General features: G+C 39.1%; 2 protein-coding genes across 2 annotated transcripts; one reads left to right on the plus strand and one right to left on the minus strand.

Moving 5' to 3' along the window:
* The first annotated feature begins 6184 nt into the window (after nucleotides 1–6184).
* LOC117294390 lies at nucleotides 6185–11236 on the plus strand. Its single transcript, XM_033776769.1, has 3 exons — nucleotides 6185–6336; nucleotides 6907–7263; nucleotides 9127–11236. The coding sequence occupies exons 1-3, from the start codon at nucleotides 6238–6240 to the stop codon at nucleotides 9388–9390; spliced, it is 720 nt and encodes a 239-aa protein (XP_033632660.1). The 5' UTR covers nucleotides 6185–6237; the 3' UTR covers nucleotides 9391–11236.
* Nucleotides 11237–16643: 5407 nt separating this feature from the next.
* Nucleotides 16644–23615, minus strand: LOC117294391 (protein neuralized-like). Its single transcript, XM_033776770.1, has 4 exons — nucleotides 23483–23615; nucleotides 21680–22375; nucleotides 20541–21176; nucleotides 16644–19838 (listed from the first exon to the last, which is right to left on the minus strand). The coding sequence occupies exons 1-4, from the start codon at nucleotides 23529–23531 to the stop codon at nucleotides 19402–19404; spliced, it is 1818 nt and encodes a 605-aa protein (XP_033632661.1). The 5' UTR covers nucleotides 23532–23615; the 3' UTR covers nucleotides 16644–19401.
* Nucleotides 23616–23771: the final 156 nt, after the last annotated feature.

Genomic DNA, 23771 nt, shown 5'->3' on the forward strand with positions numbered 1-23771 from the left:
GTCTATGAATATTTCATTACAAACTGAACCCATGGTTCGACTGACCTTAAAGTCATGCTCAATACAGAATAGATTCTTTAGAATAGAAATTGTTTGATCAAGATCTCCAGAGTCAGAAATGACGCCTAACCCACTTCAAGGTTAAGCTTCTGTGTCAATTTGATTCGTTTCGGGTAATTTTGACACTGATCCCGGGTCAATCTGACCCAGAAATCGGACGAAATCCATGGTCGCCCAAGAAAGTATCGTTTTGCAGTTTTAACAAAACAAAACATGATTGTTTGAAGAAACCTGGAACATGTTTCAGAGCCAACACTCCCTCAAAAGAGATTTTACACATGTTTTCCACCGCTATTCTACTATTTATATTTATAATTTATATTTATAGTTATTCTTATGTATTTGTGCTTAGAGCTTTGCCGAGGCTTGAGTGCTTGGTGGTCTGTATAGACATCCATTGCTGTGAATATTGGTTGTCATGTTCTTTAAGAATAAATAAACAACTTGATTATAACTTGATGATTGATCTCACTACCTTCTCACTATAGTCTTATATAAGAAGAACGTCTGTAATATTACATCAATTATGCATGAAGTGAATTGCAAATCGAATGGAAGTCCCGAGATATCACAATGATTATTCTGGAATTAGATATTTCCCAATGGATATATACTGTCTTGTCGAAGATACATTCAAATGTGTGATGTAAGAATGGATTTACAGGAGTTGAATTTGTATTCACTTTGTTTAGTGTGTGATATGTAAAGAATACAGCTCTTAGTCTTAGCTGCCCAAGATTCGTATCTTGTTCGACCTTGGGCGTTATACATAAATTATTTCTTGAAGTCCTTACACAACCCCGAAATTGTTGTTATAAGTAATAAGTAACAAGTTACTTTCCTCAATAAAAATGACTGACATTAACTCCTTATGTTTTGACGGTGACAGAATTATGAAAGAGACTGATGTTAAAATCGTCAAGCTGTTGACGGTGACAGGAATATCGTGTGGGATCGAATAATCTTGAACTGTTTGCCTCATACAGAATGAATCTTCATCAAAATCAGACAAACCTTAAAGCCAGTGGATACTATTGGTAATTGTCAAAGACCAGTCTTCTCACTTAATGTATCTCAACATATGCATAAAATAACAAACCTGTGAAAATTTGAGCTCGATTGGTCGTCGGAGTTGCGAGATAACTATGAAAGAAAGAAAAAACCTTGTCACACGAAGTTGTGTGCTTTTAGATGCTTGATTTCGATACCTCAAATTATAAATTTGAGGTTTCGAAATCAAATTCGTGGAAAATTACTTCCTTCTCTAAAACTACGTCACTTCAGAGGGAGCCGTTTCTCACAATGTTTTATACCATCAACCTCTCCCTATTACTCGTTACCAAGTGAGGTTTTATGCTAATAATTATTTTAAGTAATTACCAATAGTGTCCACTGCCTTCAAACCTTAATACTGACTTTGGAAAACAACACAACTAAAAACACATGTAAACTAGATCGTTTTGATCTAGTGATATATTATAAACTTGCCATGAGGCATAGATGCAATAAGACCCAAGATTGTTGTCAAATTAACCGAACGAGCAAATTGCGGTGAATTACGCAAGACAAATCATTCTTATTAAAATTGAAAGTCACTTGATTTGTCATGAATCCAAGAACCATTTAATAATCATCTTGATTAGTATCGACAATTTGCCCAGTCCCTCTAGGGACAACCAATTTACCCATCTGCGAAGCTCTCGGGTAAGCCCCCCCCCCCAACCCCTCCCTCCCAGCCCAGCGGTTGATTGAGGCTTCATCCGGTAGGATGTGACAGTCCGAATTACTCCCGCGAACCGCTTGCTTATAAGTTGGGTTACCACAAAAGACATCTCTGTCCTGTAAAGATTAGAGACAGGTTCCATATCTGATCAGATAAACCTCAGATTTTATGTGAAAACAAAGGGGAAATATACCTCTTTGTTCTTTAGAAGTGCACAATTATCATTGCAGTTCATGGTTGCTGAACAGACAAAATAATAAACGAACAAAAGGCAAGTTTGATAGAATTATAAAGGGGTATCAGTCGTTGTGTAAGCGCATGTCTAAGTGGTTAAGTACCGCGGCCAATCCTCACTAATAAAACCAGAAATTTGAAAAGGAGGAAAGCTTTTGAGAAAGCAAAGGCTTTTCCGTTTTTATAATCAGGAGAAGTTGACTACCCTCTCTGCGAGTCAGAGACCTTGTTTTAATGATTCACCGTTTAGTTGTTGTTTTGATCTAAACATACTGTTTGTGAAGTCTGATCTCAAACTGTAATGATAGATCTTCCATTCATGTCATGATTGTTTCGTCATTGTGTCTCATATTTCCAACCTCCTTACAGCTCTACCCACCACATTATTATTAGCCCACAATGCAGTTCGTAAAACATGTTAAGTCCAAGTCTAAGCTTAAATTGATGTAGTAGGCCTATAGTGGTAAAGATGAAACCTGCCTTAGGCTTAAACGATGGATTGGTTGGGCTGGGTTGGACAGTCCGTCAAATTATTAGAACACAAGATTTGTTTTCCTCTCCATGATTATGATTGAATCTTACCACGCGACCATGTGTTCCCAACATGTACACTTCTCTCTCACGTTCATCTTTCAATCAATTGCAATTACGTTCCGATGTATTGTATTAGTGTTTTTTTCTCTACAACGATCACTTTCTGCGAAAACTTATTGGATTTGTCCAGTTTATAGAGAGAGATAAAAGAAAAGTTCGCCTACGATTTGTCAATGGCTTGGTAATTTGAGTATATGACTTTGGTGATAGTTGAATGACTTCCTACGTGGTTTGATGTTGGATGGGACATCAATGCGAGACAGAGTACAGTGAATGCCAAAACTGTAGACCTAATCATCGTTATTTTTACATTTCAAAGAATGATCTGGGGCTGAAATTTCATTTTGGATTGTAAATCACACGGAGTGTAATATCACATAATAACAGCACAGAGATACGCGAAAGTTGATTTATATGAGAAAGTGAAAGGATTGTTATAGATGACTTTGCCATACAACAGCGCCACCCATTGTTATCAGGGCATTTTAATGTAGTTCCCGTACTGTCTATAATAGACTTTCATGAAGTCTTTGTAAAATCGGCGGATAACCCTTTTTGTGAAAAAACTCCTTTTCACAAAATTCCATGGAAGAACTCACACAATATTTGCAAAATCGGCATTTAATTTTCTCTTATTTTGAATAATTTTGTCTCTTTGTTTAACTCACGCGCAAAAAGGTTTGATAGAGTTTGTGATATTATATATTTCAGTTTTTTCTATCCTTGGGTCTATTTAAATTTAAGTGCACGTCCAGATGAAAACGTCAATTTGTGTTTAATTTTTTTATTTGTTTTGTTGCACAAAAGGTATTCAATTTCACCGTATTAGGCCTACTCATGGCCTTCGGAAGTCAGTTACACACAAAGTCAAAGATGCTCTCCAACAAAAAGCTCATAATCTAACGATGAATTTATACAAAGAGTTTCCTGTGCAGTGACCCCCTGTCTGTATATAATCATTAATAACTCCATTTGCGTTTTAAATAACTTCGGTGAATTAATTCAAGATGTCCATGGATTCACCACAAGGTGTACGTGCGGGTTAGAAAGAGATTTAGAAACTATTAAGAAAGTGACATTGTAGGGTCATATTCCCCCTTCTCTGTTAGGTAGAGTGGTTCAGTGGGAGTAACGAGGCGATTTGCTTGCCAGGCAAAGAGCCAGCTGGTCGGTTTGAAGTGGGGTCATTCCCCCGTGTTTCTTTCTGAACTTAGAGCAAGGAATTAAGTCAAAGCGGTTGGAAGTAACGAGAAGAACTTATACATGTTTGATCGAGATGTTTGTTGTGACTATTCGCTCTATTGCTGAATACATGCATCTGTTTTTGCTGTGGCAGACTTCTTCTGTTGGTCTTATGGTTCTTGTTGTTCTCGCGATATGAAACTGTTATTGAAACTCTTTCCTTTGGTTTTATCTATTTATTTCATAACCTAGTCCGGTTGGCGAATAATGGTATCTTAACTCCCGTTCCACGACCCCGTTTCAAATCCCACCGGGGGGCACTATGTGGATTTGGGTTTTCGTACCTGACTTCGTGGGTTCTCCCTTGAATAATTATGTGGGATCGTAAACTAAAGCTCCTTCTTTGTCTTCTCTCCATTGGGTTCTTATGTATAGTGATGAGTTCACTTTTGTGAGAGTCCTTGGCTGAACAACCAGATATTAATAAATAGAATAAAATCTAGAAACGAACACTGCTCCTCCGAGGCTATATCCCTAGGGTAAAAATAATTACACGTTTCGCAATCTAACCATCGGGTCGTATGAAAGTATACCCAACATGACATTGCGATATTGTTATTAGTTTTGAGTATCGTTTTTAATCACTCTGACCTTATCTTTGAATAATATCACCGATAATTTCAACCTGGTTTATTCCTTACAAATTAACCCTTACTAATTGGAAATGACATATCCATAATTAGAAATCTTTCTTAATTAACACAAAATCCCCCATATAATTATCTGTAGCTATGGAAACTAAAGGAAGCAGTCATTTCGTAACAGTTCTCCCAGACACGTTGTCTCTTCAACTTGGACATAAAGTATATCAACCCTTAACTTTCTCTTATTGACCTCTGAATAGTCCCCAAGATAATATTCAGTCCTCATTGTTCTCATCATTATCATTACAACAATTAGTTACTGCAGTGACGTGTCAACCATAGCAGAGTCTTTCTCAAAGGCTAAGCTTTAATATTCAAACAAATGCCAGAAATTATAGTCGTGATTCTCACAGTTTTGCGACCAGTTTACGTGACTTGCCATTTAAGAAGGCATCCATGCTCTTTAGTAATAATGACATTCCACAATCGTGTAGTTCAAACCTGCCTCATCATGTTTGTTATAGAGGTCCCATTTATCAAAACATAAACTGCCCTCTCCATTGTCTGATGGCAAGGCAAATCCGAATAAAAACAGGGAAGTCTCACAAAACCATAAAACACATTTCTTTTTCACATCAAACTTGAATTGTAAAGAAATCAAAAGCGTTGTTGGAAATTCGTATGTTCAAGGATGTTGGAAATTCGTAAGATCAAGGGATTAAGTAGCAGACTGCTTTGTATTTCCAAGGGCGATCAGAGCCATTATTGAATTACTGGGATTCGGGGAATAGTCTTCAAGATGTACAGAGCTTTCTAAGAAGCGATTACAAAATGTTCTTCCTTTCTTTGTTCTCCTTCTTTAAACTGATCTGAATCTACATTAAAATTGTTAGTTAGGCCTAAGAGTAAGATAGTGAGTAATTCATGATAACATGCCGGTTTTCTGTATAAAGGATAGAGAATGGGGTGGAACACTATCTTAAAACAAGAATATGAATGAGTGTTAAAGGCACTGGACACCTTTGGTAGTGTTTCAAATACCAGTATTCTCACTTTCCCATCATGCATTAAATAACAAATGTGTGACTCAATTTGGACTTATTTGGTCATCGAAGTTACGAGAGAATAATGAAATAAAAAAACCTTGTTGCACAAAACTGTTGTGCTTTCAGATGTCTATTAATTATAATAAAAGGGATCAGGCTTGAAGTCTTTTATTATTTGCGTGAGACGTTACGCTTTCTAAAAAAGAAATACGTTACTTCAGAGGGAGCCGTTTCTCACTGCTATAGTTACTAAGTAAGTTTGTATGCTAACAGTTGAGTAATTACCAACTATGTCCAGTGCCTTTAAATTAATTAACGTTGCCCTTTGGTGAGCATCAAATTTTCACAGTGTATGTGAAAGCGTAACCCATATTCACGACATTTTGCTCAAGACACCATCGGCAATAAAGCAAACCATTTTTAAGGGGGCGTTGTTGTTGACTAGTTGTGTTAATATTATAACCTTGTCACCAACCTATGAACTTTTAAACATTTCTTTAACTGCTTCTTCCATAATTATTTGTTGTTAATTATAGATTATGTCAATAGTTTGAATAATTATATAATAACATTGGTGTTTTGAACCACTTTTTATTAGCGTTTCACTCTTTGTTCTCTTAGATAGCCAAATATTTTATAAATAGACATAATATATTGGTTGTATTCCCATTTGTAAGTTTTTTTGTTGTTGTTTTTTTCAGATTTTGACGAACTAGGAGGGGTGTCGGTGGGACGTGGGGGATCTAAGCTGGATATGACCATGGGCAGCAGGTCGTTATTAGTGACAATTGTGATCACAGTAGTCATACCCAGCATCTGGGCAGGTGCAATAGCTGGGGCTCAAACACAAAAGGTGAGTGAGATACGCTGGGTTGATAATGATATCAATAATTGACGACATTTTTGAGTCACACAATGTCGTCAGTATGATTCCGGACTTAATATGTGTTTCTGTAGGCCCCCCTAATGGAAGAAAATCAGTATTTCAACAACATAAGTTCTTTTTTTTTTAAATGTATAAAAGAAGCACGGGATAAAACTTTCTTGAACCACAATGCATCGGCATTCTTGGCATAAATAACCAACATAATTTGTGGGTCTTTGGCTTCAATTTGTAGGTCGAGTTGACCCAAATATCGAATCGTGCTGTTTGAAAAACTGTCCGCCAAAGTTCAACCCATGTTAGTTGACCTTTTGGTGGACACACAGTACCGTAACCGGGGACAAAATCCCCTATGGCCCGGCTTATTATTGACCGTCGGAACAGCCTTTACGACTTTTGAAGGTTTTGGGGATAGACTTTTGAAGGTTTTGGGGATAGATGGCCAGACCCAAATGACAAGTTTCAGAGGTTACATGTTTCTTTGTTGTATATTATAGATCAACTAACCATGAAAACTATTTCATTGTGTTCTATGCACAGATTCGTCGTGAAAGTCGAGAATCTGGCAAGTACTGGCCAAACTCCGTGGGTATCTCAGACCAACAGCTACGGCAACTCCTAGCACACTCTCTGGCGGACTCGTACAGTACGTCAGGGGCAAGTCACATACGGGGAGGAGACGGGGATGCAGGGTATATATACGATAGTCGAGATCAGGTCGATGACACGGGGACGAACGAGGAGGAAGGGGAACGCGTAATCGGGAGCGAGGTTACATCGAGAGACTCGAACCCCGGTACAAGCAAGAGAAATGGGTTCTTCTATGGCAAAAGAAATGGGTTCTTTTATGGAAAGAGATCAGCGTCAACCCCTGGCAATGCAAATGAAGTAACTCAAGTGAGTGTATAATGCAATTCAAGTTCTTGAGAATATTATTTCGATTATTTGGCTGTGGCTAACAGTGCACCTGTATAGAATTACATGTACCAATGCAGCAAAACGTCATAGCTGAACACGCCTTGTTCAATACCTTCCGACATAAGCCAATAGTGAGCGACCGTAGGTGTGCTTCTAAATTGCAGCATAGGCTCATGTGGTGCGTATGGCTAGACGTAGAAACCAGGGATGGAGAGTGCAACACCATGAACCCCAAACCAACTCACTTAACAAGTAGCTTATTCGCCCCCTCCCCCCCCCCCCTCTACGATCTAGTATTATAAACTTTTGAAATATCTTTATTTATTTTGTTTTTTACAATAATAGTACTAGATTAACTGTTATTGTGGTTTATTGCTAAATCTACATTTCCTCTGTCGCTCACAGCAATCTCCAAACTGTGTTAACCATGTTGTGCACTATTATGCATAAAACTCCTCATAATTACAAGAAAGACAAGTTTACGGCCGTAATAACAAACTGAAACGACGCCCTCTTGTGACTACTAAATCGCATGTCGATTTATGATTCCATTCTCCACCTCCGCCACCTACGCGATATTTCCAGTAGTTCACCCTATCAACAAAACACAAATAAGATGAAAGTAGGTTTGTTTTGACAATAGACGCTACCGTCGGAAGTGCCCTTGTTTAGGCGAATCACGTTTTGTTCGCCACGAAGGGACGGAATACGTGCCTACGAACAATCGATGGCCGCCGACGATGCGACCAATAGTGGTGGGCGATGGTTCGCTCTAAAATAGCAGAGCATGCAGTGACGTGGCATTGAGCGTCAAACACCATGTAAATAATGGTTTAGAAAATGGGTCAAAACCCTGACGTGTATATCAATTATAATTTAAATTTCTTCCTAAATGGTTAGCGTAATTAACCGAACAATCAACCTATGTGACGAGGATCTCTCCCAGTACACGGCTTTCTTATTAAACAAATGCTATTAAATAATCTACCTGTTGGTGAGCAGAGGGGGCGGGATGAACAAAGTGGTATTGGTCAGTGATGCATTGTGACCACTAAAAATTAATCATCTACTGATTAATCACCGTCAAAGACAGTCATCGTGTGACGGCAAGCGCGTGACACTCGACAAAATTACTTGAGAAATGGCACATAATCTGGACAGTGCGTGATATGAAAATACTGTCTGTTCCTAAACGGATTGATTTATAGCCAGTGTACTTTGAATGGGGAGCGGAATTTCTGTTTGCATGTATGGAAATCACATGTGATTAATTTCAAACAGAACGTGAATTGGATTTCAAAATTCTCACGTGATGTTTGTTTTTTCTTCATTACTTTATTTCCCGGTTCCTCTTTGAATCAATCACTTGTCCTTCTTTAAAGGGAGGATGAAACAATAACAGTCTTAAGCCCTTTTCACACTGTATCCATATCCCTTTGGAATACATCCCTGGGGAGGCCCCAGAGGTTTTTTACCCCACAGCTACCCAGTGCACTTTCGCACTGTCCACTCTGGTCACTATTCCAGGGGGTTCCGGTTGCCCAAATGAAGACTACCTCGGGGCAGGCTGGGGGTGATTCCCCGGGGTTGGCTCATTTGCAGGTAGATTAGGGGTAAAGCCACTCGCCGTTAATAATCCCCGGGGTTGCCCCGGGGAATCGTTTTTGTCAACTAATACCTAACGCAGATTTAATCAGCACAGGACTTCCTAATCTTGGATTTTTGTTATTAGTTTGAAAGAAGAACAAGAGTTTTCTTCATAGACTCGCCTCCCATATTTTTATCAACCCTGGATTTCTCAAAGTTTATGATTTCCTTTCTGTTCTTCTTTCTCTTTGACAGTGCATCCCGTGTGGGCCTCAAAACAACGGCCAGTGCGTCATGTTTGGTACATGTTGCAGCTATGAACTAGGTGGCTGCTTTTTCCTGACAGAGGAGGCCCTTCCCTGTGTGACGTCAAAATCGTCATCATTATGTGAGCTGAGCGGATTGCCGTGCGGTGACGAGGGATATGGAAGGTGCGTGGCAGACTCTGTCTGTTGTCTGCCGCAAGAGGGCTCTTGTCATATCAACGCAGAATGTGGAGGCAAGATGACATTTCAATAGGACTTGCATTATGCGGACTTTAAATTATTTATAAAGGGATAGGAAAAGGTGGTTAATATCTGTATTTTGAAAAGGGTAATAAAATTTAAGGTTGTTTGAGAAAAGGGACACGAATGTTATTTTGACCTCAATGTGTAAATTTAAACAATTTTAGCGATTACTTATTTTTAGACCACTACGAATTAACTGTTTTATGTTCTTTACGACGGGAAAGAAATGAAATCTTTTGAGAGATTCGAATGTACAAAGAGTGTTATCGTGATGACTTTATTGTTTTATCTTGCGACGTCACATTATTTAAGCAACCTATGTTTAGACAATAGTACAGTCATGAACAAGTTACCCTCTGACTCGCCAACGAATTAAGGTGTTTTTAACACGTTTTTACGAACAATAACCACTGCTTTCGATCGTCCAATGATTTGCCTCCTTTTGCCTCAGTGAGGATGCATTTTGGCCTCATCGGTGAGGGCAAATTTTGAGAGTGTGACGTCACGCAAGGGGGTCAAAACGAGTTTCCAATGTTGTAACAGGGAAGCTACATGGGTAAAATATTGTCGACTGACAGAAGTCTATTGTTCTATTCATGATAGATAACCTATGATAATGTCCACACGGAATTTTTAAAATTACTCAAATATTGTCCCAAGAACAAAAAACAATGTCCCCTCCTAGCTCGCTCAAAATTCAACAACATAAGTGATACTCAGAGGAACCTTGTTACAGAAAACGCCTATGGGTTCAACTCGTTAATTTCAACCGAGGTTTGAATAAGTTCAGAGAGTGCATGACGTTCATTCAGAACGTCGATGTAACTCCCCCCCCCCCCCCCCCCGCCAATCAATAAAGATGTACCAAAAGAGGTATTTTGGTATATAAAATGCCATATAAATACTGACTCTCTCTCTCTGCAGGTTAAATGACAAAGACAGATTATATAATTTTGTTAATGTGAATAAAAATAAGTGTTTAATGATTATCATAATGTAATAGCTTATTTACTTCTAGATTTTCTTATAACATAATTATTAGCTTCAGGCAGTTACTAATATTTATTTTAGGGGGTAGTGAGTTTCTCCCACACAAATGTTGAAGAATAACATAATACAAAAATTACTGACTAAAACGGTGTAAGTTTACTTTAAGGGACTATCTTTGGCGTCACTGCGACAACTTCGGTTTGCACGGTTTATCATTCTTTTGTTCATCTGTGACTTCAATGATTACACCGTCTCTATACTAAATAAGAGACTGTGCGAGACTATACAGTGCGGTAGTAAACACTGTGCGAGATTATAGGCGATGCCGCACGTTATTATCGTTGATCACTACACCTGCGATTTACTCTCAGCTTTTTAACAGATTAAGATTTGCCACGAGACTAATCTGTTAATGATACACGTATACCCTGGGAAGCGTTTCCCTTATCGGTCGTTACATCCCAACATCCATTAAGTAGCAAATCTGTGTGAACAAAATGTTACTCAATTTCTCATCGAAGTTGTAAGAGAAAAATAACAGAAAATACACCCTTGTTGCACAAATTTGTGTGCTCTCAGATGCCGAATAAAAAGCACTACAAAAACACATCTCTTGTACAAAAATCGTTACCTCAAATTCCAATGGCCCGGAGACTGTAGTCTAGTGTCTGTAATTGTTTGGTTATTATGACCTCTTTTGAATGTATACATGCCAACTGTTTTGTTCATTGTCTTGATGTAAACAATAAAAATATATATAATTGGGTTCTTTAAGTTGTATGCTGATGTTATTTTTTTCTGAAAGATCTTGAAGATGAATAAAAATGGTAGGGCGCTGGTCCCCGGCGTCGTGCCAATGTACAGTGCATTGTCTTATCGTCTGGTTATGTGTGGTCTCCGTCCGAGTACCAGTTTTGTGAAGGCTTCCGTCAATAAGTACGGAATATTAAAACAAAAGCTTGTTTAGAGTTGCGTTGTGTGTATTTTGTTTGACTGCAATTATTTCGTATTATCTCGCCAACCATATTTATTTATGCAATACACAAACGCACGTACCCACATCAAATCTTTGAGCATGTTGCGTCAAACATAATAATGGGTGCGTAGGGGCAGGTGGGGCCGGCAATGGCACGTGTTTAATAGGGAGTGCTGGCTATTTAACGCATCAAACCACTCATTTGTGTATTTTTAGTTTCGATCTTATGGGGTGGGGTGGGGGGGGGGGGGCTGGTCGATCAAGAGTGGGGCAATGTGTCTATAAAGCTACCCAGACCATGCCCCTCTCTAGTAACGCATCATGGTGGTTTTAAAACTGATGTGAGTGGCCTCTGCAAATGCTCTCATCAGCCTATTTGTTGTTTTTCGATTGTATGTCATGCACGGCAAGAGCACTGAAAGTTTGTTTTCCGACAAACTCCATAATAATTGCTTCTGAGGTGGGAAGCATTTTCTCTGAAGTCTCTGTCAATGATATTTTGAAACAGAACACTCGATTTGTCAGTCCATGATCTTCAATTAGAAGACTTCGAATCCGACCCGTGCATTGAATCAGATGGGCAGGGCAAAACAAATAGTTGGAACGAAGAATATGCAAGGTTTGAGGGTATTATACTTGTCTCATATAGACAACTGCTAGAAGATCGTGTTTCAAATAAACGGACACTTTTAGCTGGGAGAGGATGTGAGTCGGGTGGGGAGGGGGGCGGGGGGGGGGGGGGTTCTCTGTGCAAAGTGTGCTCCGTTTCACATTACAGCACTCACTACATTAAACTCATTCACTTATTGGGGGGGGGGTGATATGCAGTCCTCCTGTAATGCTTCGTTTTAAAAGGGCACGGGCACCAAGGCATTTTATGTTATCCTCCTTAGTAAATGGCACCCTATGAGGCAATTATACATTTTAAATACCGGCCATTTCAAGGGCACCAAGGCAATGACCATGCAGGTGGCATGGGGACAATCGCCTCCTGCCTCCTTGAAGTAGCAGGCCTGGGAATGCGAATTATAAGAAGTTAATTTAAAACCATTTCGTATGCTATAGATGCGGAAGGAGGTGCCCTGGTTCCTGATCAATTTCTGTTTGTATTGACATAATTATGTTGTTTAGGGGGTGGATGTAGACATTTGTCATCGTTAGAGAAAGTAGATGTATTCCTGATCGATTTAAAACTTCTGTCATAAAATAACTTAAAATTATTATAAAATCGCTTCCTTATTTCTTCCTTTTCACTGTGGTTTGGATTACACCTGGAGAGCGGGCAATCACCGGACTGCCTTGTTTTTATGCGTCTGCCTATTTTCATCTCGGCAAAAGCGTGGCTAAGAAATTAAATTCAAGTTAAAACTGAGTGCGCACCTTTTACTGAATGAAGAGTGTAAAAAGAAAACCACCATTGAGTAAGACCAGGTGCGACGTAGTAATGGTTACGGCATCTTAGACATAGTGGTTTGGGGATGAATACAGTATGAATACTGACAATTCTCAATGTCTGTGATTGTCGGTACAGTCCTCAGTGATGAGGTGAGGTATAGGATACAATTAAAGACGCAGGCACTATTTTCAGAAGTTTATTTTTGATGACACTTTGCGGGTTATTGCTGCTGTGTGTTATATATGGCTACCCGATGTATGTTAATGTATCAAGAAATTAAAGAATAGTGTCATGTGACGGGAGAGAGAGAGAGAGGGGGGGGGGATTAGAATCACAACCCCGTCTTGACCTACCAAATGAAGTATTCGAAATGCACAAATAAATGCTCAGATACACCAAAAGCCCCGCCCCTCACCCAATTATTTCCTTACCCCCTCCCCCCCCCCCCCCCCGCGTATGAGAATTTCTACCCACTGGAGAGCTTTAACATTATCCCCTAGACTTGAATTCAAGTCTGAGACTGCGGTTGTGTCTTTGCATCAGCCACACAGAATTCCCCCGCAGATTCCCTATCACACGCTCTAACTCGCATCTCTGTGATCGTCGGCCAATGACGAATGTTAATCAACACAATATGTCGTATAGACGCCTTCTTGGGAAGATAATCTAAACAAAGATAATCTAATCTAAAATGTCACATAGAGTTACTCAAATAAATTGATAACATTTCACAACTTCTTAATTTTCTTCATTATCAATTTAATGATTTATTATCGAAGATCAAATAGAAAAACAAAACTTCTTAAAGATGCTGCTACTAATAATTAAGCATTTATTATAATGATTTATCTTTACATTGCACTGGATTGTCCAAACAAACATTATGTATACACAATTACTGTTTATCTATATTGGGTGTATCATTTAAAATTACAATCACTTCAACCATGCTTCAACTATGCTTCAACTCACCGGAATAACAATATTTTACAAACAGTAAACCATTTCAAACACAGTTTAGCATACAAATGGGTTCAAATACAGAACAAGTTGCATGATACACAAAACACAACAATCTGAAAAAAATCGCTTAAATAGCTTGTGTATTTCCTTAGCAAAAATTATCAGGGAACCAGCGACATAATGTTAATTACACACTATTTTGTCTGGTTACCTGTTCCTGCTAAAGAAGATTGTTTCATGCTAAGCAGGATTATCTAACACGCACCTAGGAAACCAGCTAAGAACAAAGTGATTTTTGACTGGTAACTAGTTCATTGTTAGTAAATCATAGAAACAAGAACACTGAAAATACGCGACACCCACAGCCATTATCCCACGTACGGTCTTACTACGACCTCAATGAGGGCGCTTTTCACCCTTGTGACATCATGCAAGGGGGGTCTTAATTATTTATAAATTATGCAAGTGAACCAAAATAATGGATCTCCCATTATTAATGTGCACAGCCACGATCATGGGTACAACTTTTTGTTCTAAATTTTATGAGGAACAGTTTGAAAACCACTGATGCAGCAGTTTTCTCGATGTTAATTCAATTGAAAGTCGCTGTGTCAATGATGAATCAAAAGAGCTTGAGTTTGTCAAATTATATATGTACAAGATCTGCAGCAAAGAATTGCTCAATATTTACATGTTGTCTATTTGGTGTTTTTGTAACAAAAAGTAATACCATGATTGTGACTGTGTAATAATTAATTAGTTGCACCTCATACTCAGGTAAAGTGGATGAGCATCTAATAGCAATGTAAAGCAGGGGTACATAGACAATATAACAAGGAGGTATGCAAGTATTAGCCAAACAATGTCATGTCATGTACACCAAGAGTGTCACAACATGGCCACAATAAGCTATTAGTGAGTAACATTTGAATGATGTCCGGTGTGGCGGTTTCAGTCTTCCGCCGTGTTCAGTTTTCCGGGTGACGTAGCCAGACATTTCACCACAATGTTGGAACGGTTTGAGCTTTCCGGCGTGTTCAGTTTTCCGGGTGACCTGTCACATACTGCCGCGAGTACCCTGGCGAATACTGTAGTTCTCTCAGCAGTGACCCCCAAATTGTTTATTATTACGATTCTTTTCTGTGTAGTCACATAATCTCTTGCCCCATCTTTACATGTATTCATGGGTACAACTTTAGGCAGGTCACACTCTGCTTGCATAAAAAACAACTCATACGATCCACGCGTTTGCCGCTAGTTGTACTCGACTCGTGGACGCCGCCATAACAGCTACCGGAGGGTAATGGATGACTCAATACGGCACTAAAAATGGTCTACTTTCGCTTGCTGTGCGCAGGCATCGCATGACGTAATGCTACCGTATTTGGTCATTCGGAAAACTGAACACAGCGGAAAGTTGAAACCGCCGCATCGGGTACAATGCCTTGCTCAGTCACAATTCAATGCTCAGTTTGGAGTTTCTCAGACTCCATCAAGTTTAGCTATGTCACATCAAAGATGACACCCATACACATCAACTTGAGCATTATTTGTGATCTAAACATGCATTGTACCAGACATCAATCAAATCTAGTATGAAGAAATAACTGGCATATCACTGGAACAATAATGGGGGCGGAGATATGGGGTATCAATCACCCCCCCCCCCCCCCCCCCTTTTGATCATTATGTACAGTATGGCCAGTCTAAAAGTGTAGACCTAAGCCTTAGAAACTGTATATACCAGCTTAAGAACAACAAGTAGCTAAGTACAACAAAAATATGATGCTCATTTCTGCTTAGAAAATTGTTCAGCAATACTTTCTGCTAAAAAGAAGTTCTATGAAATTTGGCCCTGCATATAACAAGTTGAATGCCCCCTTTCCAATGCAGCAACCTAAGATCCACCCACTTGCCTACATGTACACCCCTTGACAAGGAGCGTAGTATAGGACCTACTGTTTGATGTTCAGACTCACCAAACTGAAGATTCATGGAAGGTAAGATTAATCAATTGTTGTTAAATGGAACTGTGTGTTGTTTTCTTTGCATAAACCTTACTACATCATACCCTACTTGTAATTTTGTAAACAACCCGACAATTTTCTTGGAGCTGTTTTGTGCAAATGCTTAGAGTGTGGTAACCAACCAACGTGGCCATGTTTTGTATGGTGTGAGGTTCCTTGCTCTAGACCTATGCTTAGTTGGCTATAGTTCAACGAAGAGGAAGTAGTCTTAACAGACTAATATGTAACTGCCAACTACAGTCTCCTACAATTGGTTTTTATAACAAATTAATAGCACCACACTATGGATGGTAAACAATGGATATTATATGGAAATTTGAACACAAACTACAAGAACATACACTCTTAGTTATTATGGCATTGTGACCTTTATCAATAATGTCACTTGAGTTTGTTTCCTAAACAAATCTAAAAATAATGTTTTATTTAAGTGTCATTGAAGACACTGGTTCAGCCATGCTAGAAAAAAAGGTTTTCTTTCGACTATAAACCAGAAATAGATAACTGAAATAACTTTTTCCTTCAGGGTTTGTTTATAAATGAAGGACTTTTATTTTTAAAAGTCAACATTTGGGGAGTTGATAGTATCAGAACTCTTTTGTTTTCCACACTTTCGATTTGTTAATTGTTTGTGTGGCTTTGATGTGAACTGGTCTAATTTTTTTAAATATTTATACTTTACCACTTTACAATCAATTTACACCTTTTATCAAGCTAATATATTTTGTATTTATATACATACGCGCAAACAATATACAAACAAACTTTAAATACATGTTCAAAATGAATCCCAAAAGATATATATTTGTATAAAAAAAAGTGAAATATTATTATTTAGTAATGATCAGAATGTGGTCCAATTTTTAGTATTAAAACTCCACAGCCAGCATACTAGGGACATACTTTCATAGTTGTTGTATTCACATGACATCACAAGACTCCAATTTCACACTGGACCACTAGCCCTGAGGCCAATGATTTTAACAACGGGCCAGTAAACTCATGACGGGACAAGTCCAATGATAAGACTGTGTTTTTCATTTGAATAATATTACCCCACTCTGTAATATGTTTTTTAAACAAAATGAAGCGATGTTCAAATGTTGACTTTCGAGGCTAGTAAAAAAAACCTGTTAACTCTGTCCAGTCATGGAGGTACCTCCATGGTCCAGTATAAAAATGTAGGCCTTCAAAAGCCCCTTTCACACGAGAGTAAATTAGCAAAGGTCCCTTGCTTAATTGTAGCATGGTTGTAAAAATTTCAACTCGTGTAAACCTTTTTTTACTGTCCAAGTTTCCTTGTAAAATATTGTCAAACATTGCATCATTTTACAACCATGCTAAAGTTAAGCAAGGGACCCCCCAGTTAAAGTGCTGTCGTGTGAATAAGGATTCTCATACAAGGCAAATGAGATAAATCTTCTCTTAATGCTTGTACAAACCAAAGTAGTTTTCATGTTACACTTGAAAGCTCTTAGACATTAAGATTTTGGTCCCATAAGATTGTGAATCTACATTGCAGTCTTGTTTTTTTTATACCCAAATTCGAGCCCTCCGTCAGGGTCAAATTTCATAGAACTGCTTAAAAGCACAAAAGCTGCTAGGAAAAAAATAACATTTGGCAAAGTGACTTCCACAATGCAAACATCTGATTCGAACAGTAGAATAATGTCATATCTCATTATTAAAACTATTCTATTTGAACACCATGAAATTGAGAACTCATGTCAGCTGGTTAGAAAAAAATCCAAGGTCATTTAATGTCCGCTATGCATAATTGTGTGTCCATTTACTGCATAAATTATGGTTCAAATCACAAGTTTTAAAGTTACTTCCTGACACAATCTACCTATGTGGACAATGTTGTGACAACGCTATACAGTCAGGAGCTCTCCACAATCAAAGACTGCTTCTGCAAGAACACTGTTCATGTGCAAGGCTGCCCCAAACAGCGATCAACAGTCCTGCGAAAAACATGGCCAATGTTGCGAGAATTGCAGAGAGAGTTGGAATGCTTTGATTCCGACAAACAATTAATGACTTGTCAACAAGTCTAGACTCCGTCCATCAGCGGGGATATACAACGCCATTGTAAAGCTTAAATAATTAATAGCATAAATTATTAGAATATTTAATATCATTTACAATCAATGTGAGATAATATTGCTTACTACAAGGGGTCTACAGAAAATGTATAAAAATGCATAAAATATATGTACTTTCACTTTCATCCCAACCATTAAATTTGCCACCAAGGTGCATATTTCTGCAATTGAGATTCCAACAAGAGCAAATTCAAGAGCAAATGTGTTCCGTTTAAGTGTGACCACTTCAATTTGTGAATCCATTGTTGGTTGCTCTGTATAAAAGTTAAAATACTTTATCATGTATCTACCTTTCACCAATTGCTAAGTTCCGCTATCATACATACATGAAATAATTTTCTCTGCATAAACAATTATCATACATTCTACAATGACACATACAACATACGTGTGTGCCATTTTTCTTGTTCAATCTGTGAACCTGTACAACATGTAAAGTAGGAATGGTGGGTTTATAAAAAAGTGCATAATATGTAGAAGACTGAAACAAACAAATTCACTTCAATCACATTCTCTCTCCGAAAGTATGCAGGCATCTTCTTCTATCCCTACTTAATAATTACACCAGGTCTTCATTCCACAAAGCACTAAAATTCATCTTAAGATGAGTTGTCAACATTACCATTGCCATTTATATTGTGTCATCGCACTTTGTTCAGCAACAAAAGGGACTGTGATGTACAGACAAAGCCCTTTTAGCATTTAAAGGGGCTGTGATGTACAGACACAGCCCTTTTAGCATTTAAAGGGGCTGTGATGTACAGACACAGCCCTTTTAGCATTTAAAGGGGCTGTGATGTACAGACACAGCCCTTTTAAAGGGGCTGTGATGTACAGACACAGCCCTTTTAGCATTTAAAGGGGCTGTGATGTACAGACACAGCCCTTTTAAAGAGGCTGTGATGTACTTTGTACAGTCTCTTGCCTGCTTTGATCATGACAATACAGCCCCTTTAAGATTGATAGGCCCCCCTAACATCAATCTTAGCTCTTCGTGAAATTGATCCCAGCATGAGAATGTTGTGAATCATATGTTTTTGCTTAGTTAGAAAAAGTTGAAAGAAATAACATGAAGGAGAAAACATCTTTGTATATTACGATTCTCGGACAGTTGATTTGTCTTTGTTAATATGTAAGTTATAAGACTCTGCAGCACTTCATCATATAACGTCAGCTTGGTTTAGAACACCGATTCATGAAACAACTTGGGCATCAACAAGGAAATTTGGCACTTGTTATGTACTTGTTACATATTTCCAGTAGTATGTGTGTTTGCTTATCGTACAAAACCTAGATTCTTTTTAGTTTAAAGAAGGTACTTTTTTAAATGCAGCATTTCAGATTATATTATTTCCAGAGATGACTTTCACGTGTACTCATGATGGTTGTATTTAATCACCAGTCACAAATCCAGTACTTTATCTTCAAACATATATTTTTTCAAATGTAATCTCTCTCTTAGTTATTGCTATGTTTGTTTTCTAAGCCCTTATTGTTCTAAGATCACTGTTGGTTTCTCAATGTACCAAGCCGACGTTACATGTAAAGCTTTAAGTACAACGCCCTATGTCTTGTAGAATTTAATGATGTCATGAATTGGCGCTCGGCAGAGAGGGCAAGGGTCTCCCCTCTCTTTAAGTTTCACCCCGCAGGCAAGGCAACAACAGATGTGGCCGCAGCGGTAGAACACCGCATCAGGGAGATTCTCAAAGCATACTGTGCATTCGTTGTCTTGTCTTAGAGGCGGTTTGTTCGGACGAGGGGGTGCTTGCCGACGGGACTTACCCTGACTGCTACCCCCCTCGCTAGGTTTAGCTTTAGAAGCAGCAGACATTGAGTGAAGTCTTGGAGGAGGGGTTGGAACCTTCTCAAGATCTTCTACATGTAATGCAAAGGCAGCTGCACCTTCTGCTTCATCAAATATACTCACATTGATATCATTGGTTGCATCCCAGTCAGTCTGTGATGGCACTGGAGGTGGAGGGCTGTTTTTAAGGGCACCTGCAAGAACAAAAGTAATTGATTTCTAATTAGATTATAAAGTGGTTTATTGTATATGGCGCATATCTGTCACTCCTGCAAGGTATGGGGACTACGTTTGAATTATTAGACCCAATCCTTGGTGTAGTGTTCACGTGATCACACTGTAATACATGTAATGTTATACATTTATGCAAATGAGTTGGCCTCGTGTAAGAGTACATGGAAAGGGGTGGAAAACCGAGGAACGGAATAAAGACACATGTTGATGCACATAAGATTGAATTCGTCTATAGTATTGGTTTAATCCGTATGTCTAGTAAGACTCTACACTTGGCATCATGTAATGGTTTACATGGTAATGTAATGGTTTAAGGTGCTGTGGTGCAATATGCTGCCAATCTAACCAGGAACACCGGGCAAACCCCTTCTCTTTACGATAAGTGCACTGGGTTCTTTGCACTGGGGGGGGGGGGGAAGTTTCCTCCCATTGGACCCCAGTTTAAATCCCAACTCAAACATGTCAAACTGGAGCATTGCATGTGGATTGGGTTTTCAGTCTCTACCTGATTGATGGCTTTTCCCCCTTTCCTCCTACCTAAAACTGAGCATTTCTTCTTGTTTCCTACTCATCCTATTATTGACACTACTTGTGCTGTTGGATGAATTATCAAATCAAATTTTAAAAACATTAATACTCATCTAAAGAAATTGTTTACTAACCTAAGATTTTGATTGTCTGAGTGGTGCCGTACAAGTCAAAGAACATCCAGAGTGGTGTGGACGTATCAACGTGCATCAAGACTTTATCGCTAGCACCCTCCGGTCCAGTCATGTGAATCCTACCATCCTCATCGATTGTGAACCCTAAACTAGCTCCTTCTTCTAGCGTGTCGTAATCCCTGGTCATGACCCAGTACTCCTTACGGTCACAGACGTCTTCCGCCTCAAGAGGTAAGGTATCTGGGTCCAGACTCTCTGGATCGCATGACGTCAAACCGACACCCATATGTCCGATATAGCAGTGGTTGACCGTCATAACCTTCACCATGATCTTCTCATTAAACTGGATGGGCCGACTGGTGAAGACTAACCCACCGCTGACGGTAGTCGCTTTGCGTTCTGCTACAAATCTCTCCTCTTCGAGTACAATGTTACAGCCGTGTTGACTGTGCAGTGGTAGTGGGTCGGGCTTGAGAGCATTGGTACGTGTTCCGCTCGAACCTTGGAATGGAACCTCCTGGCTACTACTACCACCACTACCAGGGACTAGGTCCGAGACCAAGCGTAGTGGGTCCAAGAATCCAGACACAGACGAGGCACCTCTTGTCGATATCCGGTTGGATGTTGGGAAGGTATCTATAGAGTGGAGGAACATAGAACAATTATTCAGTATCTTCAACTTAATGTTTATGCAGTAAAATAACAAAGTTTTAGAATCATCTTGATTCTCTGTTAGAGGATCGCTTTCAAATGCAACAAGATACAAACAAACACATGTAACTGTATCTTCAGAAATTATACAGCATGAAACTGCCTTGGAAGGAAAATATACAGTTATGAACTAATTAAAATAGGGAGACCATCACTACAAGGATGTGTTTTCAAGGTAGAATTACCAACTGTTATGGATGAGTTGGCCATTGGTTGATCACTAGAGAAGGACCAAAACAGTTTTTGTTTGCAGCCGTAAAAACGCTTCCTAGGGCTAGTTAGCTCAGTTTGTAGAGCACCAGCACATTAATCTGGCGGTCACAGGTTCTTCAAGTCCCAACTCTAATAAATTTTGTCTTTGTTCAACCATGTCATTTTTCCTAAACTGTTATCTCTAGACACAATGATTACCCAAAACTTGAGCTTACCAACAATTCTAACTCCAGTTGTGTTACCATAAACATCAATTACTCCCCATACAGGCCTCGATGTGTCTACTCCATTGAAGAACTCCATAAATGGTTCTTGATTAACGCTATAATACACCGTCCCATCTTCACTTAGGACAAAGTTCAGCACATTGCCATGCTTTGCACAGTTTTCTCTCAGAGCTTTTGCCCAGTTCCCTGCCCTTCCTGTCAGGTCTGGACATGCATACTTAGGGATCCCGTTACTACGCATAGAAAATGGATCTTGTGAGGTGTAACCGAAGCGTAACACCCCGCTCCATCCAGCTGTGTTCTGGATTAGTTCAAAGTGTAGGATCTCGCCAATGTGTATCGCTCTGTGAGTGAACACCAGGGCGTTGCAGAAACTTCCCATGCGAGATGCTGTTTTGTGGTCAGCCGACAATACGATGTTCTTGCCATGGATTGTATGGAAGTGGAAGTCACTGTGGTGTTGTGAAACTGCTGGTTGAAGCATTGAGTCTAGAGGTTGGAGCACATCGTGAGGCCAGCTGGCTCTTCCAGGTTGTTGCGTAGTACCACGGTAGGTTCTGTTGGGCTTTGCTCTGTAGCCACTTGATGATGCACTAGTGCTTGTGGTTCGTCTGCGTTCTGGTGCCGAGTCTGGTCGGGACCTACTCGAAGCCTGCTGACTCGTGCCAGCTGTTGAAGAATGCGCTGGTGGGAAGTAAATATAAAAGAAAACAAACAAATTCTTTATTATGTTTAAATCTACAAATATAATGGCAAGCCAAGAGAGATCCTGTCTCATTGAAAATATGTTCATACATCACGAACTGATTGTGCTCATTTTATATTTTGTGTTTTAACTATACCCTTTACTTTTAAGGAAACAGAGGTCATCCCTTTATCGCTGATGCTTCTTTCCCCAATTATTACAAATAAATGGCACTATGGACTTAGTATGAGTAGCCTAGGTAATGTATTGTAGATAAACAGAACCGCATTGTCATGTGTGGTTCTGTGCGCACTCATCATGTGACACCCCCATAATTCCCTTCATCCATCTACACATCTACGCTGGTACTCAGCAAAGTCTACTTCTGGATGTAAAAGCTGAGGCGAAGACAAGGCGCGCATCGATGGAGCAGGTACACAAAGTTGTAGATACACCATAGAGTTATATATAAGAACTAGAGGGCGCACTGGCCTATTTACGCGCCCCGACATGCGCGCAGGCGGTCATTTTGTGTCACAGCTTGTGTTTGTGCGCCCATTTTGTAAGTTGAACAAAAAGCATCTGGAAAAAAACTCAAACGTGTATTTCATATTCAACGCGCGCACAGAATGACGCTTGTCATCTTGCGGTCCCGTCGCGTTTGTGCAAGCAATAGCAGCATCACCAGTGCGCCCTCTAATTCTTATAAATTACTCTATGAGATACACAGAATTATGTCATGTGGTCATGTGACAGCATAAATCCCTATAGGCTATAATATAAACAAACTAAATTTGTAATGACTTAATTATCAATCAACTTTCTTTAAAATTAAATTAAAGGCTAGAGAAAACAAGCAGATCAGCAGTGAGTAGGCTTTTGCCTTCTTACTTCTTTATTTGTGACTTGCCAAGAAAATGAAGATGAGATTGGGTCTTTAATTAGGCAGAAAATAATCAGTCTAATCTGTTAATCATGGTTTAATTGGCAGAAAAATTTAATAGAAAATATAAATCGAATTCGAATACATCGGCAGACTAGCAACGATTTGTAAACATTTTATCTGTAACAGACATGATTAAGATTATAATATAAGCTTGATTTACCTCTGTTGCCATGGTTAGAATTGGACACCGATGACGAAGTTTGTCCCATGTTCAAATCAAGGAGAAATTCGCCCGATTTCTCGCTTTCTAAATGATGTTTTAATGAATCATGTTGTGAAAAAAATCCGTCTATCTTCTTCCTTTATTATGAACTTTAGCTAAAAATAAACAGCGCCCTCTACCAGTTTATGGCCATCTTCCCACTCAGGGGGTGTCACTCTTTGAGAAAAAACGCAGTCAAATGGCGATAATGTTAAATTAGTATCACCTGTAAATTAATATTAGTCTG

The sequence above is a fragment of the Asterias rubens genome, chromosome 9, assembly GCF_902459465.1.
Source record: "Asterias rubens chromosome 9, eAstRub1.3, whole genome shotgun sequence".
Lineage (NCBI taxonomy): Eukaryota > Metazoa > Echinodermata > Asteroidea > Forcipulatida > Asteriidae > Asterias > Asterias rubens.

Bases quoted from the DNA above. Each gene is read 5' to 3' on its own strand.
- LOC117294391 (XM_033776770.1), bottom strand. From the start codon at position 23,531: ATGGGACAAACTTCGTCATCGGTGTCCAATTCTAACCATGGCAACAGA. The intron at 21,177-21,679 runs GTAAGCTCAAGT...TCCACTCTATAG, and splicing joins AACTGGAGTTAGAATTGTTG to ATACCTTCCCAACATCCAAC. The intron at 19,839-20,540 runs GTTAGTAAACAA...TTGTTCTTGCAG, and splicing joins TCAGACAATCAAAATCTTAG to GTGCCCTTAAAAACAGCCCT.
- LOC117294390 (XM_033776769.1), top strand. From the start codon at position 6,238: ATGACCATGGGCAGCAGGTCGTTATTAGTGACAATTGTGATCACAGTA. The intron at 6,337-6,906 runs GTGAGTGAGATA...TTCTATGCACAG, and splicing joins CTGGGGCTCAAACACAAAAG to ATTCGTCGTGAAAGTCGAGA. The intron at 7,264-9,126 runs GTGAGTGTATAA...TCTCTTTGACAG, and splicing joins ATGCAAATGAAGTAACTCAA to TGCATCCCGTGTGGGCCTCA.